The 16,569-nt window shown below is 34.3% G+C and overlaps 1 protein-coding gene across 1 annotated transcript in view; it reads left to right on the top strand.

Annotated features, from left to right (window-relative positions):
- Nucleotides 1-9,243: 9,243 nt before the first annotated feature.
- Nucleotides 9,244-16,569, top strand: part of LOC118269321 (matrix metalloproteinase-2) — a 160,878-nt gene continuing 153,552 nt past the window's right edge. The window contains exons 1-2 of the mRNA XM_035584376.2: nt 9,244-9,682; nt 13,832-14,687. Of these exons, the coding sequence (XP_035440269.2) occupies nt 14,001-14,687 (687 nt within the window). The 5' untranslated portion in view covers nt 9,244-9,682; nt 13,832-14,000. The remainder of the gene's footprint in view (nt 9,683-13,831; nt 14,688-16,569) is intronic.

Genomic DNA, 16,569 nt, shown 5'->3' with positions numbered 1-16,569 from the left:
AACGATCGACATAGAATTATCTATACTCCGTTAGAGCATTTTCTTTGTACTAAAAGTTTAATTATATTGATATTATTTTTTTTCATACCTTTTTACTATTTATTTACTTTTTTCGATGAATTAAAACAATAACATGAACCGAAGTCGTGTAACGATCGACATAGAATTATCTATACTCCGTTAGAGCATTTTCTTTGTACTAAATGTTTTATTATATTGATATTATTTTTTCATACCTTTTTACTATTTATTTACTTTTTTTCGATAAATTAAAACAATAACATGAACCGAAGTCGTGTAACGATCGACATAGAATTATTTATAAATAATTTATTTCTTATTTTTATTTTTTGATTTTTGAAATAAAAATATATCTATGTCCTTTCTAAGGTTCTAAACTATATCTGTACCAAATTTCAACCAAATCCGTCAAATAGTTGCGGAGATTAATGGTATAAGCATAGAATGTTCGACGTGATTCTTTAATTTGACATAACTTTTTTATTTATGAACCGATTGACATGAAACAAACACTAAATGTAAATTTAAGCATCCCACAATATATTCGTGAAAACCGCATCCAACTCGGATCAGCCGTTTCTGAGATTAGCGCGCACAGACGAACAGACAAACAGACAAACAGACAAACAGACAAACAGACAAACAGACAAAAAAAAAGTTAATTACATTTTTGGGTTCGACATCGACATAACAATAACCCCTGCTATTTTTTTTATTTTTATTTTCAATGTACAGACAGCACTTTTCTACGATTTTATTATATGTATAGATGATACGTTCAGATAATAAATGTTATGCGATATGTCTAAGCTATAAAAAACAAGGTTATCACCGCGGCATGTCTGTGAACAATACAACAGTCTATTCGTGATATTTTCGATCTAAAAACCAACATTTATGGATTTTACACACGATATTTAGGTCCCGTATGTGACTAGTAAGTAATATTTGAACTTTTCAAGCGCAGTGGCACAATTAGACTGAAGATATGGTAGAATTTGTGTTGAATTGAGAATATTTTAAAAGGAAAATTATATCACATAGGTATTTCGTTTATAATTCCAGCATTAAAACCATTTCAACCGTTTATCGAATGGAGATCAACTTCCCGGTACCTGTGCATATAGTAAGTACGGCTAGGTCAATGAAATAGTAAGTATATATTATAATTGACGACGTTGCTTAGTGCCTCCTGACCATAATAACTCACCATGTATGGTTTATTAATTTTAATACATAATTGAAATTAATTCATGGAATGCTAGTAATGTTAATTACTTAAGTCTTTGTTTCTCTGTCTACTACATACTTCACCATAGCTTCACTTATGCAGGAATTATTTCATAATAATAATAAATCTAGTAAAAAATATGTATATTAGAATATCTGCTTTGTCCCCATCATTAGTAAGGGTTATACCACAATAACAGTAAACTTTAGAATTATTAATGTCCATTTAAAATACATATATTGTGCTTTTAAAAGAACTTTTCTCGAATTATCGCTTTCTGTACCTTTAGTATGAGTTTGCTTTACGTTAAAAGTAATCGAAACAAGAGCGCGTTCGGCGCTCTGATTGACCGGCTCGAATAAATGGGCAATTGGGCACTAATAATTCTAAAGTTTACTATTGCCTGACGTAGCATCGAATGTCGTAGTCTTGTTGCCGCGTAGTAGCAAGTAACGAAGCAGTCGTCGTAGTACCATGGAATGTAGTAACGAAGCAAAACCCTTTAAATGTAGACCTTACAAAAATTCACTCATATCCCATTACGCTCAATAATGAGTATTGAAATTAAAACTTTCGGAGCAACTGTCGTAGCATATATCGTAGCCATCGTAGACGTGTAGGAACTGTCGTCGTAGAGCAACGAGTTAGAAGGTACTTCTTAATATTTTGTAATATATGTATCTTACAAAACATCAGTATCTTAAATCTAACCATTGCTGTTCAATCTAACATCTTAATCGCTACGTTGCAAAGCATTTGTAGTAGCTACGAAATCGTCGTAGTACGATTTGGGCGATAAATTCAAAATGTACAGTGTGTTAAAGTTTTGATTTCTGATACTTCACTTACGTGATCTGTGTAATATTACATACACTCTAGAAAAAGGTCATACTCCTCAAATCAAATATCAATCAAATATCAATTCGACAACAATTTGAAATCTAATCTAAATGTAATCGATTTCAGCCATATTATTTTATTTTTATCAAATCAAAACACTCTGTATATCTAAAAAATATATTTACGAACCTAGTCACCTACACGAGATTTGTGTTACACAAGATTATAAAAATATCGTTTAAATATGTAAGCACAACCCACCTATTGTATTCAAAATATAAGTACCTACGTATAACAAACAAAAAAATATATATTTCTTTTAACAAAGTAAGCGATGTGCTCCAAGATTATGCCCAAAACCTTTCTATTTGGGGCTTCGGATTTATCAATTGATCCCTAAAGAGAATCCCACGCAACTGGGGACATAGATTATTCAAAAGTTAAGAAAAAATAAACTTTAAATTCGTTCAGTACGCACTGACGCACCCTTGAGAGTTGATCATAAAGTTGTAAAATGGTCACAAATTTGTTTTAAAATAGAGACCACTAAATAATTACAATTTAATTTATAGATTGTAAATATTTTAATAGCTTGCTTTCTTGTTTATTACAAAGTTAATGTTATACATATTTCGATTCTTTTTTGATTACCTACTACCATATTTGGTATTCCTCGCGTAGTATTTTAACTATAATTAGGTACATGTCGGTACTTTACATTTGAAGTTCCCTTTTGTGTAGTAACATGAAAAAACCTGAAACATATGTGGTAGAAAAACCAAGGAAATACGCTTTATTGCTATGAACTACAGTTAATCGAAAACTGAAACCACTATTAATTGCTAACATTTCCAGAAAGCCGACTAATATAGTGTTGGAGTGTTTATTTCCCTTTTTTAAAGTAATACATGAATCATTTTACGTATGTTATATGCAGTCAATAGCCCGGGATTTCCATCTAGGTGAAAATATCAGTTCAATTAACTGTGTTTAACAATAATGGACACCTATAATATACTCTAATTCAACGAAAAACGAAGTTTCGTCCGAACTTCGCAGATTGCCTACTACAACTTTATTTACTGCGAAATTTTGTGAACAAAAATGAACGAATGAAATGAAGATAAATAAATAGGTTTTGGTATGAAATTAAAAATAAAACGTTATTTCAAGTAATTCTATTAGTAAATCAATAAAACCTACGGCCGAAGATTAAACGAAACTTCGGATTCGAGAACCGGAGTAGGCCCCAGGTTTAGTCATAAACATACAAATACATTTCAGTTAATTATTTGGAGTAAAAAATTTACGAAATAGATTATTGTGTTATGTAAGAGTATTTATTAGTTTGATATCCATCAGTACTCAATACTTGGAACACAAAAATAATAAAGGAGAGAGGAAAATTAATGCTATCGCACATGTTATTGAAACACGTATGTAGATCAATAATGCGTCAACATGTAAGTAAAGGTTAGTTCGAAAAAACCCTTGTTGATTTTTTTTCAACGTCGATGAATTGACTGTTATCAGTATAAATAGGTAAACTCATTTAAAAGTGGCTTGGACTCATATCGTCTTCATCTTTTGTCCGGACCCAGTCCTTGGCAAATCATAAGACTGCATGGATCAGACAGTGTAAAACTTGTTCGTGACCAGTCCTATTTTGCATAAAAGATATTTAAAATTAAAAGTAAGCAATTTTCTACCCAATTTTTATATATTTAAATTTCAAATTATCTTGATATTATTACATTGGTTTCAAGTGTGTGTTCCTTCGTTTCCATCATCGTGTAGAATGGCATCGAACATCTGTTGAAAGGTAATACATTGCAATTTTTCTACATATTTGGTTTTTTGAAGACAGATAAATGATGATAATGTATTGTTAGCCTTTATTACGTACCTCGAACTGAAAAACTAATGATAAGTAGGTTTGCTTAACACATTGAACACCGCGTTGGTCACCGGTGACCGACGTTAGCGGAGGATTTGCCTTCAACAGTTTTCTATTGGCAGTCAAAGACTTAAGTAGATACTACAGATCACTTACTACAATATTGTGATAATATATTTTGATATGAAAAACAAACGACCTGATAAACGTTCCACAGAACCGCTAGATGCAGTTTGCTTCCAACCAAGTCATTGAGGTAGGCCTACATATAATATGTTGAGTAATTAAGTCTTGAGCTGTTGATAACCATTTTACATATTAAGTGAGGCGTAATGTTGAAGTTGAGTGAAATTATTAACCAGTTTATTAGAATTTGTATGCATTTAATTCATAACTATTACTAACCGCCGTACTCAGAGTCAATAAATGGTTACTTAACCCAGTCCTTAGCAATTGTTTTTGGAACAAATCTTTACTAAGGAATACTTTAAGTAATCATTTAATGTCTCTGAGTGCGGTAGTTAGTAACATTATTATATTTGATTGCTGACTAAAACAGCAGCTTAAGGATGATGCGATTCCAACCTAATTTTAGACGTGGCTCGTTGTCTATCTGACCGAATAAACGTTAAACCTACTTCCTCAAGTTTTATCAGCTCGCTTTAAACATTTCCATTAAGTTTGTGACCTCCTTAATTCAAGTTGTTAGCTTTCATAAATCCTATTAGTCAACTTACATGGTGACTCTTGCTTTGCATGTAGGTCAAATACTTAGAAAATTGTCCACAAGTCGAGTTACTCATCTTGTACGGTACCTATAGAAATGAAAATGTTAAGTACATTTTGGTATTACTTTACTTACGACTCTTATCTTATGCAAAAGAAAATAACGTATCTTGATCTTCAAGTTTATTCCATATTTAACATACAACAGAACATAATAATCAATGTAGTATCAGTGTAGATTTTAATATTGAGTTTGACCACTGATTTATCATTATTCCCTATTATACAAATTTGCACAAACATTACTATGCAAAGGTCGAAATGATTTAAAAGATTTTGTTTAGCACGTTCTCTTGTTGAGTACCACTCGTACGTTGTAGTAGCTTTTGGTGGTGCAGCATAGCTCTCGTTTTTACTGTTTATAGTAAACATCTGTTTTACTGAAATAAATGAAACTCAATTTTCTCTTGCGAATGTCACTGATAAACTTACCATCTAAATAAATAACCGAAAATAAATTTTATTCAAAACCGATATTCTATTTTCATGAACACCAAAGAAAGTCCATATAAACATGCATTCGATAATATTTGTAGAACATGTGTGGCGTCGTGATTGGTATAATAACAACACACGGTCGTGGGTCAAAGTCACGTTGCGCCGGCGCCTCGGCCGCCACTCCTCGAAGCACGTACTATTTCCTTATGTGAAAACTGCGCTCACCACGCGCTAATATTAAAATGTTTTGTGAAAGGCTGGACTTTAGAACAACGGACACGGTACGGAAAGTCACAGAAAGAGTTTCACTTGAGTCAGAATAGCTCTCGTTTTTACTGTTTATAGTAAACATCTGTTTTACTAAAATAAACAGAAACTCAATTTTCTCTTGCGAATGTCACTGATAAACTAACCATCTAAATAAATAACCGAAAATAAATTTTATTCAAAACCGATATTCTATTTTCACGAACACCAAAGAAAGTCCATATAAACATGCATTCGATAATATTTGTAGAACATGTGTGGCGTCGTGATTGGTATAATAACAACACACGGTCGTGGGTCAAAGTCACGTGCGCTGGCGCCTCGGCCGCCACTCCTCGAAGCACGTACTATTTCCTTATGTGAAAACTGCGCTCACCACGCGCTAATATTAAAATGTTTCGTGAAAGGCTGGACTTTAGAACAACGGACTGCATAGTACGGAAAGTCACATAAAGAGTTTTAAGCTTAGTCTAGTCAGAAACGAGTGTTAAAACATTTCATAACTGTAATCTGTATACATAATAGATAATAATCTTATGCGAAACATAATTGAGTGCAACAGTCGGGACCCATATTGAATGATTTTAGTCTAGTTTATTTAATGGGTCCCGACTGTTACACTCAATTATGTTTCGCATAAGATTATTATTTTTTGTGTATTGATTATGAAATTATTTAATTTTGTGGTAATAGCATTGCTATCTACACTTTTAGACTAAGCTTGTTTTTTACTTTTCAGTTTTTATTTAAAGTGTTTTTTATGCAGTCGGGTTTTTTAATTTTTTAAATTTATTTATTTTTATTTAACACTTTTTAGTTAGTTATAATACGGCTATGTGTTTCTCAAGATTTCACCCGCGACACGAAACGACAGTTCAGAAACCGCTAGTCAATCGCGTCGCGTAGTACCTATACGAGTATTTAGTTTGGATAATAAAGAACCTAATTGCACATAGTATTTTTTTTCTATATGTCAGTGATATACCATTTTGGAATCCTCATGATGAGCTCTTTAATTTGATACCCATATTGTAGCAAATAAATTTTTTTTTTTTTTTTACTTCTATCTAGGGCGCCTCACGGCCGCCATGTTGGTTTTTGTTTTACGTCACATATCTAAGAACACTTGGGTAATTAAGACGAATCCAACGATGCCCTGATTGTCGAAATCCATCAAGCCGTTTCGAAGAAATGAGGTAATAAAGAATATTAGGCTCATACATACAAGATACGCGCGAAAAACATAACCCTTCCTTGGCAGTCGGGTAAAAACGTTTGAGGTATATCTGCCACAAGCGCACAGCACGTGTCATTGATACGATCTCGGTGTTTTATCGTCCATTTCCTTAAACAATAAGGGACTCTAATTTAGTAACACTACTCGTATGATCATGCTTTGCAGCGCATGACTGCCATGAAATTGATAAAATATGTACCTCTATACCTTTGGAAGATAAATGTCTTAATCACCTTAACAAAAAGCTATCGATCCAATAAATACAAGAATCAATAAAACTTGTACGATGTGACACAGCAATTGTATTGTAAGTTAACAAATACCATACAATGAAGGCGCACATTAACATCCAACTTTAGAACGGCTCCATATAAGTGTTGAAACATTGTCGATGCCCCCTGAGGTCTACCTGTCTGACCTAACACAGAGTATGCTAACTGCCGCATTATAGTACATTACCGTGAACTTATATTTCCTTTAAACGTCAGTTTTCCTGTTTATGAGACACATCCAGACGATTGTATTCCTTCGTAGGACGTCATTTAATTGACTTCATGTAGTTAGTCTATATTTTGTGCCTTAGTAGGTAAATTAATTGCTTATTGCTTTGTGTTTAATGTTGTCAAATATGAATTTAACTGGGACAGTTTTTCGTTGTTCTGGATCTGGAATTGATTAATTTAATTGATTATTGAGTCACCATCTAATAGAATGAATATGAAAATAATATGACTGATGAAAAGGGTTTGGAGATACTGTTCATCTGAATTGATTGGGAAATATATTATAAGTAATTATGAAAGTTTTGTAAAAGTCAAGGAATTATTTATTGAGCACTAGTTATTGCCAGTGCCCGCATTCCTGAGGGATAAAAAGTCCTATCACCAAAGTCAGCTCATACCCTGTCTGTATACCAACATCAAAATCCGTTCGGTAGTTTCAGCGTGATTGACGGACAAACATCCAAACATTTAAACAAACAAACTTTCACATTTAAAATAGTGTAATAAATTAATACAATAAAAAGGTACAGACAACTCAATTGCTCAGTCATTACACAAAGGTGGAAATCGTTGCGGCCTGTAGACATAGAAAAAAATAAAAGTCAGCCTATTTTTTATACTCTTGTACAAGCTGAGTCATTTGCGCTGAATGTTTTATTTACACTATATTACTCACTATCGAGTGTGCAATCACACGATCGATTCTCCTTCATTTGTACTAATGATATTAGCTAATATTAATCGTCATATGTATAAACGTAGCATTCCGCAGTATCACAATATGATCACCAATTCTACGATAAAAGGAAACGCGATTGTAATAATAAGAAATGTGATTTATATTTCGAACAAGTTCCGTTCGATTTATAGGAATTAGATAATTTAGTATACTTCTTTATTAAAAAAATAAGATAAGTTATTGATTCATTTCTTCTTTCCAGGTCAATTAGGGACATAATGTGTATGACATCAATATTTTTTATTCAAGTACGCATTGTATTGAATGTGGGTTCCTAAAAATGTTTGAATGGCTATTAAGATGAGAATGCAAGGGGTGACCCAATAAAACGTAGGCCTACTTTTAACTTTAATGATTCAATGAGTAATTTCATTCGTCAGAAAAATAGGTTACGATCTATTTTGGACTGGCAAAAAAGGCGTTTGTTTACATTATGGTTACTAGTCAATATGCAACCGTCTCATGTCTAGACCAGATGTTATGTTCCAAAACTAACCGCGTCTGGAGCTTACCTAGTTACTGCGTGTCTAGACGCCGTTCTCTATCACATATAAGACTCCCGTTTAAATAAAAACGTGAAATTTTAAAATCGATAATCAATTTTGTATCGAATTATCATAGCAATAAAGTATGTTGTTAATTAATTTTGAACTTGATTATAAGAAGGGCTTTTGTTTTTTCTTAACGGTACACTGTGTTAATTAAACGTATTGAACTGCACTAATAAGTTGTTTTGAAACGATGCACAAAGGGCCTTACAGAAGCTTTGTTCCAAAGAAAAAACGAAATTATTGGAACAGTACTAAATATTGCAGTAAATATGATAGTTAATTTTGGTCCTGTGGATGCGTGTTTAAGATAAATGGACGAGTATGGCCAGTAAGGAGAGCTCCAATTTTTACTCACTTTATTACTATACACTTGGGGAGAGTTTTACGGACAGGTTTACGTAGCTTAAATTTTTTGCATTTTGCAAAATTAAATAGCAATATGAAAACGAGTCCCTTTTTAATCAAAGTGAATTGCTTCATACATAAGCAATGAATAGTGCGTCGACAAGAATACAACAAAGCTTCGAACCCTTCATTTGTGAAGATATTTTACACAGCAGCGAGGCACACATGAAATAACCGTCGGCGCACTAAACTTCTACAGTCTGATGATACGCACGTTCGATTCTGGCTCTCATCTCTGCCATGCAAAAAGAAAGGGACAGCGAGACGTGACAAATGCCGTGTGTTGTGGCAGCTAACGGAGCCGTTCCGTTGCCCGTCCCAAAGTTTAGTAGTTAGCTCGCGCGTGGTCGCGGTGAACGCGAGCCGAGCGTTCCGCTCATGGACACTGTTGTTTTTCATTTACGATAAACTCGTACTAAATTTGAATTTCCACAGAAACAGTGCGTTAGTTGAATTTTGTACTTACAGTTTGTACGTATGTCTAAATAGTAGTGTTTATTTTTATGTTCCATTTATCGATTTTTTGGCAACTCCTTAGAGAATTAACTAGCTGCATCATTTTTGGATACCAATTCATCGGATGTATAAAGTCTCAGTGTGAATTTTATTAAGTTATTAGTGCTTTCAGTGTCAGCTGTGTAAGCTTATTCGCTATCCCTCTCGGTTGAGTCGAAAGGGAAAGGAAGGCCGAGTGTTAAGCAAGCGTTGTTTTGTTTTTTTTTCACGATTTTCTTTGCTGTATGTAAAGTAGAGCGGATTAAGAAAATGTAAGTTTTGTTTGTTTAGCTTTTTATTGGACTTGTGTGCTTGTTTTGTTTTAATGCTGGAGTATTTCTACTGACTTATTAATAGCAATAATAATAGAGCAATGTGCTTAGAAACTTAGTATTTATTTATTTGTGTGTTGTCATACAGTAGTGCTGAATTAGTATCAGTGTTGTGTTATGATTTATTTGTAGATCACTCTCGGTCATGTGGACGGCTCCAATTAGACTTGGGTTCGTTTATAAATAGTCTCCACTTAGGATCACTTGCATGTTACTTGTGCCAACGTCTCACTAAACTCCGTCTTATTACTCTTATCTTTTAAAACTTAAGTTTAAGAGCTTTCTAAATATTGTTAAATGTACGGTTAGTTTTAAAGTGTTATGACCGTTAACACTACATTTTGGCAGATTTAATGGTAGACCTTTCCTTATGCATATATGCGTATTGTTTCGCTAACCATGTGTCATTTGCTACCGACAAATATTACAGAACAACTTTATTAGGCCTGTTGCGTTGATAATAAAAAGTAAAACTGGTCTGCTAGTTATAGTTTTAACTAATATCGGTGCATCTTTGCTATCGATAAATTATAATATAGTATGTTTCTTCCATTCCGTATCGTAATTACAATTTATGAATTGAAATAAAATAACATGGTTATTTTATGGACAACATGACCTTATTACAGGTTTCCAACACATTTTGTTGATAGGATAGCAACAACTATAAAAAATATATTGTTCTAACTATATTACTTCTAATAGGGGTTCATAAAGAATACTCTTTAAAAACCATATGCTCAGGTGACCTATCAAATCAATCGATAAAAGGACAATAATAGATACAGAGTAAAAAATTCAGGCCATTGACCTTTATAGTTCTAAAGGTGTCTGGTATTTATGAATGTATGAAATTGCTCCACCAAGCAGACTGATTCATAATTAGGTACAGACCAATTTTCTTAATTGTTCAAAGGCTTTTTTGATACCTCGATGATGTATTGAGACCTAGATCCATCATCGAGACTGACATTTAGTTAGTTACGAATGAGGTTCTAAACATTGAGTACAAATATACAATTTATTTTCATACCAATGAACAACCTTTAATCGATTGCTAATCCATATATCACGAACGCATCCATTCGTTTGACATTAATGACAATGGAACGTCATTTTGACAGTTTGGCGCCATTTAATTATTGTAATTATTGATCTGTTTGTTCGTTTGTCACTTTAATTGTCGTGTAGGTACGACTGGATCGTTTTTGATGAAATTTTTAAACAGTTTTGAATGTTAAAACTCTGGTCATTCATGACGATAAACTCATATCGGCGTAGGGCGTTGAATAGGAACATATCTGTAACAATTTAATTTTGCACAACACTGTTTTGCCTTTAAGAGATTTCATCTAAATTCCTCCAGTATTTTAGTGTAAAAAGAGTTACACACAGACAAGAACCTATTATAATTTGAATTGAATTCAAAGTATTCAAGAATTTAAACATTTACTAAATTCATGACAGCAGATTCCAAAGTCTAATTGGTTGTCCAAAACAATTGAAACTAGTCAAGATATTTACAATTTCAGGAGCACAAGGATTGAATTAGACGTTAAATTAAATAGATAATTGCATAGGGTACAACAATGACTAATATTAGAAGCAATCGTCTTTGAAATACCTGTATGTAATTGAATTGTAGGTAATATGTTAATTGTTTTGCAAATCAAATGCAAAGATTAAGATATCTGAGGTCTAAGGATCTTAGAAATAAGGTCTAATCTTGTTTTACTGAGGGATAGAAATGAATATGCACTACTACTGCCTACTGGCCGTATTATATCGAAGTGCAGTATTCATAATTATGTACTTAATAAAATATTCTCTTTCTATCTTTGTTTTTCTAAAAATGAGGCCCATCACTTGTCTCCTAATTGACTCCTGACTTGGGTGCCCATGCACTATGAGAAATTTTATGCTAGTATTGAGATTTAGGGAATTAACGACAAAACTTGCTTATTGGAGTTTTCTATATTTGTTCATAACAACATCTAAGCTCGTTAATGGTGAAACTAATAACCTGGTGATAAATGCTAATAATTTATGTTATAAATCGTCATTGTACCCACAAATATGTAGGTATGTTCCTATAAATATCGTAAAAGTTAATAAGTAACTACATAACTCAGTAAGCCACAATTTATAAACTTTCCTCCAGCTATAACTACATTACTAATTCTCAAATGCGTCAAATCCTGTGGTTAAATATTGATACGTGACAAGTAATGTTTTGGCTCCACCTGGCTCTTATGTGAGCCATAAGACATTCACTGCTGGATATAGTCTCTCCCTCAATACTTCTAGAGCGACCGGTTATAAGCGATCAGCACTGGATACAGGCTTACAACCGGCCGGCTCCTTATTGGGCTTTATTAATCCAAAATTCTCAGTCATGCCATAGATTTAAGTGTGGGAGAGCCATGCTTCGGCACAAACCGCCTCACAGAACACTGAAGTGAAACAACGCTTTCGTTTTGTGATTGGGGTTACCAGAGGCCCAATTCACCCTTACAATCCTAACCCCCAAAAGGCCGGCAACGCACATGTAACGCCTCTGGTGTTCCATAAAAAAATAACAATAGATTCGCCTCCAATGCATGAAGACTCATAACCCGTCTTATGTTAGCATCATGATTTTAGATGACGTACTTGCGAATTTTAATTACTTCCTGACCTACATTTTGTATGCTAATTGCCTGTCTACTGGTGTTAGCTTTTGGCTCAAACAATCCGAAAAATAGTTTGTGACAGGACAATACATACCTATATGGGTATCTCGGATAATTTTATTAAAATGTTTACGTATTATATTTCATTCTAAATACCTATGAACATATCTGAACATCTATTAAAATATTGATCTTCTATTAAAATATTGCAAGTTTCATCAAATCGTTTAAGTTGTTTCTGACAATAGCATTATATAACTAGTCTGGCCATAAATATTGTTAAAAAAGTTTATATATTTATATAAACTAGCTTCTGACAGCGGCTTTGCCCGCGTTCCCTTGGAATAAAAAGTCTAAGTCAGCTCACACCCTATCTGTGTACCAAATTTCATCAAAATTCGTTTAGTAGTTTCGGTGTTATTGACGGACAAACATCCAAAGACACAAACTTTCTCATTTATAATATTAGTGTGATATTTATTGTTTTATAGTCTTACTGCCACACTCAGAGACATTTAATGATTACTTAAACTATTTTGTAGTAACATTTTTGTTCCAAAAACAATTGCTAAGGACTAGGTTAAGTAACCATTAAATGATTCTGAGTACGGCGGTTAGTATTTCTGCAGTATTAATATTAGTAGGTAAGGTACGTGTATTGTACAGCATAAATATTAGTTTCCCTACTGATCATTGGGAAATACGCAGAGAAAATTATTGGTAACACATAAGTGCAATAACCTATACATAAAGGAAAAAGTTTACTGCAATTGCTGACTCAATTAATTTATATCCCTACCCAATTATGTATATTTAATTCTATAAGTAATTATAAGTCCTTATTCAGGGAACATGCTTGAAAAGAATAGCTATATATTTCTAAATTTATAATTTTATAATCATCGTAGCATTTACATAGGTGATCAGCCAATTGTTATTAAAGTTTTAATTATAACAAACTCGACTACGAACCAATCGAAAGCACCCGCTCTACGATCTCCGTTTATTTATACAATGTGTACACAAACAATGTACTTGTTATATAATTATAATGAAGATTTATGCTAAGGGCGCAGGTGTTATCTCGGAAATATAATTAAATACTAACTTTCTCTTCATTTATCAACGCACAATGTACTGACCAGTACATCAGTCAATATTAAGTCTCTGAGAGAGCTCGCCTTATCTGGATTTCCTGTTTTCAATGTTACTCGTACAGCTATGATTTCATGATCTCATATGGGTCTATCAACGTTTATTTAATACCTGAGTCCAATGCAATGGAATCTAATTAACGCACAATGTCAACAACATTACTAATAAAAAATACAAAAAACTTTGCACACAACACGCGAAGAATTTCTTTGTACTGTAACTTATCTCATTAAAATTATCAAATATCTTTCTTTTGTTTCAGAAATCGCTTCGATATCTTGTGCCCACAAGAATATTATAAGTACAAAACAAACACAGCGCATCGCCCACGTAGCGAGATAACAGAGCATCCCGTCCACAGAGAAATTAATAATCTGGAACACGGTAACAGGAAGCATGTCGATAAAGTGCTCCATGCTATAACAGCGTTGATGAGAGAACTGCTCGACTCTGCCGACACTCTAATATGGTTAGCTGACACCTGCGAACTACCCGCTGTTGTTGCCACCATGTTGTCTGACTCTCCGACACACTACAAACGCGACACGTCCGCACATCACTCTCACAGAAGTTCAAAACTCACTATCGCTGCGATACCCTCATCCAACATGGATCACAACTCTAAAGTTGCTGCACCGAGCGCAACGAACAACAGCTCACAAACGTCTTGTGTAGTAACTAACGTGGATAGAATGGCACACGACAATCATTCCAATGATAATTTAGAAAAAGTTCACAAAATGACTGACTTAGATAGATGTAGGATACTAAATAAAAGGAAATTAGAATGCCAACATGAGTCTGAAAGACGATGCTCTGCCACAGATAGAGCCCACGAACGATGCGTATTGCATAACAAAGAAGACGTATACGGAAAAGAATCGATTATCAGAAAGAGGGTTGAGGTTGACGAATGCGGTGGTTCAAGGCGGGCCGCTGATTTGAAATTTAAATGTAGTCGCAATGCACGGGAGTGGATGGGAGCGATCGGGAGGACAATGGGCGTTCGCGTTCACGTGCGTGCCATAGCCGTCGTGGGGTTGTTCCTGGCCATGTTAGCGACGAGTGCAGCGGCGCCGAGGTCCCGGCCCACGCGCAGCGCACACGAGAAATCTGCGGTAAGTTTTTATACAAATACTTTTATCACAGTTATTGTAATCCATTATACTAGACATTAATTTAAAGACAAAACTACAACTTATTCCGAATCAGTTTTCTGGCGTAGAATAAGTAGGAAGATGTCTCCATCCTAGCTCATGAATACTAAATAGTATAAGTTACGTGTATCCTGAGGACTTATTAACTTGAGTCCCGTCCCAAGCACCGGAAACGTGCTGCTTATTATACCGGCATTGTCTGCGTTATCTGAATCTGTCTGATTTAGCAGACAATGTCTTTCTTTACAGCCATTTTTGAGCACTCGCACAGATTTGTGTGAAATCTTTTCATACAAAACAAAGGCAGTTGGAAGGCACTGCCATTTTAGTAAATGGGCTTTGTTTACACAGGCAAATTTAATCTCTAAAGCTGAGCGATTCATACTACATCATGTAGGATAAGTAAGATTATTTAATAAAACATGGGAGGGTATAAATATCTATTCTATACCATAGAATGTCGGTCATTCAGGCAGGTCGTATTAATTTTATTATTCACAACATATTCGCGTGTAGTTATTTAATACAAACGTGGAGTTATGTAAGTCCTCACAGACGTTAGTAAAGCTCGCGATGAAGGTCTCCCTTTTACCCGTGGAATGTTTGATTCTCCCTTAAACGGACCGTTATCCACTGACGGATTAACGACCATTTGAAGGCGTATTTCTACTGAGTGCAAGTAATATGGGGACAAAAAGCTGGCGTGTCGTATTAGATTACTGGCAGTGACAGACGGACGGACCGTTTGGGAGGAGATTAATGGGCTAAGTGACGAGTGGGAGGCATGCCTCTAGTCCTCCGCGAGTCGGGAAGACATCCCGCTCATTTATTTCGTGGACCGTTACAAATAGTGAAAAATTCGACTAATTTTATTGGTACCGTGCGACAGCTAGTCCTGACACGGGTTCGGACTCGACTCTATTATTGAATGTATAAAAATAATTAAATATTTTTGAATACGGACAATTGTTATTACCACGTCTTGAAGATTGGATCTGCTTTAAATCTTCTTTTCATAACCAAATACAAAAATAATCCGCAACAGACTAAATTAGTTACTTCGAACGGGATGAGTTCAATCAGATTTGAACCCGATTTAATTACAGTTTAAACACGGCGTGACCGCGATGTTAACGGCTTCCTGCGCAAGCGCATATAGGCCGTGTTTGTGTAAAACTTTAGTTATGTAAGTGATAACTGGTCACTGCAATCAAAGAGTAGTTAGTAAATGGAGGGTCCAGAATGCAACAACATCATAACATCTTAAAAAATACTGAAGTCATAAGATTTATAATTTATTTGTTGATAACACTTGTAAGTAGAAGTACTATTTTGCACAATCTCAATAGCAATAATGTAAAAAATAATTTGTAAGTACTCCATTTTGTCTATTCTGCGTAACTTTTATAGCGTTTGCAACTCGAATCAGGTACCAACTGTACCTGGTTTGTATAGTACCTACCTCTATTATAGGATTTAGTGTATTGCAGGAAAAAAACATGCGTTTAGTAGCACGTAATCCTCCTGGATATTTCCATAACATGTTATTATTTATTACTTGTTAATATACCATTAACGGTATTTACCGGGTTATTTCACATGAATAGATAGAAAGTTAATTTATACCCGAGATAAAGCTGATATGACCACTGTCCAGTACTTTGTGCTTTATTAAGTATCAACATTCATCAATCAAGTTTGCACGCATATCGGAAACCTTTGTTGGATAAGAGACTTCAGACTTTTAATGGGTATATAAATCAGAAAACATGACATGGATAGAATAATATATTTTGTTCTCAATTCTTTTAAGCACACTCACTATATAGAGGAAGTCGCCCGC

This window comes from Spodoptera frugiperda, chromosome 2, assembly GCF_023101765.2.
Source record: "Spodoptera frugiperda isolate SF20-4 chromosome 2, AGI-APGP_CSIRO_Sfru_2.0, whole genome shotgun sequence".
NCBI lineage: Eukaryota > Metazoa > Arthropoda > Insecta > Lepidoptera > Noctuidae > Spodoptera > Spodoptera frugiperda.
This window is presented reverse-complemented; position numbering and strand designations above follow the sequence as displayed.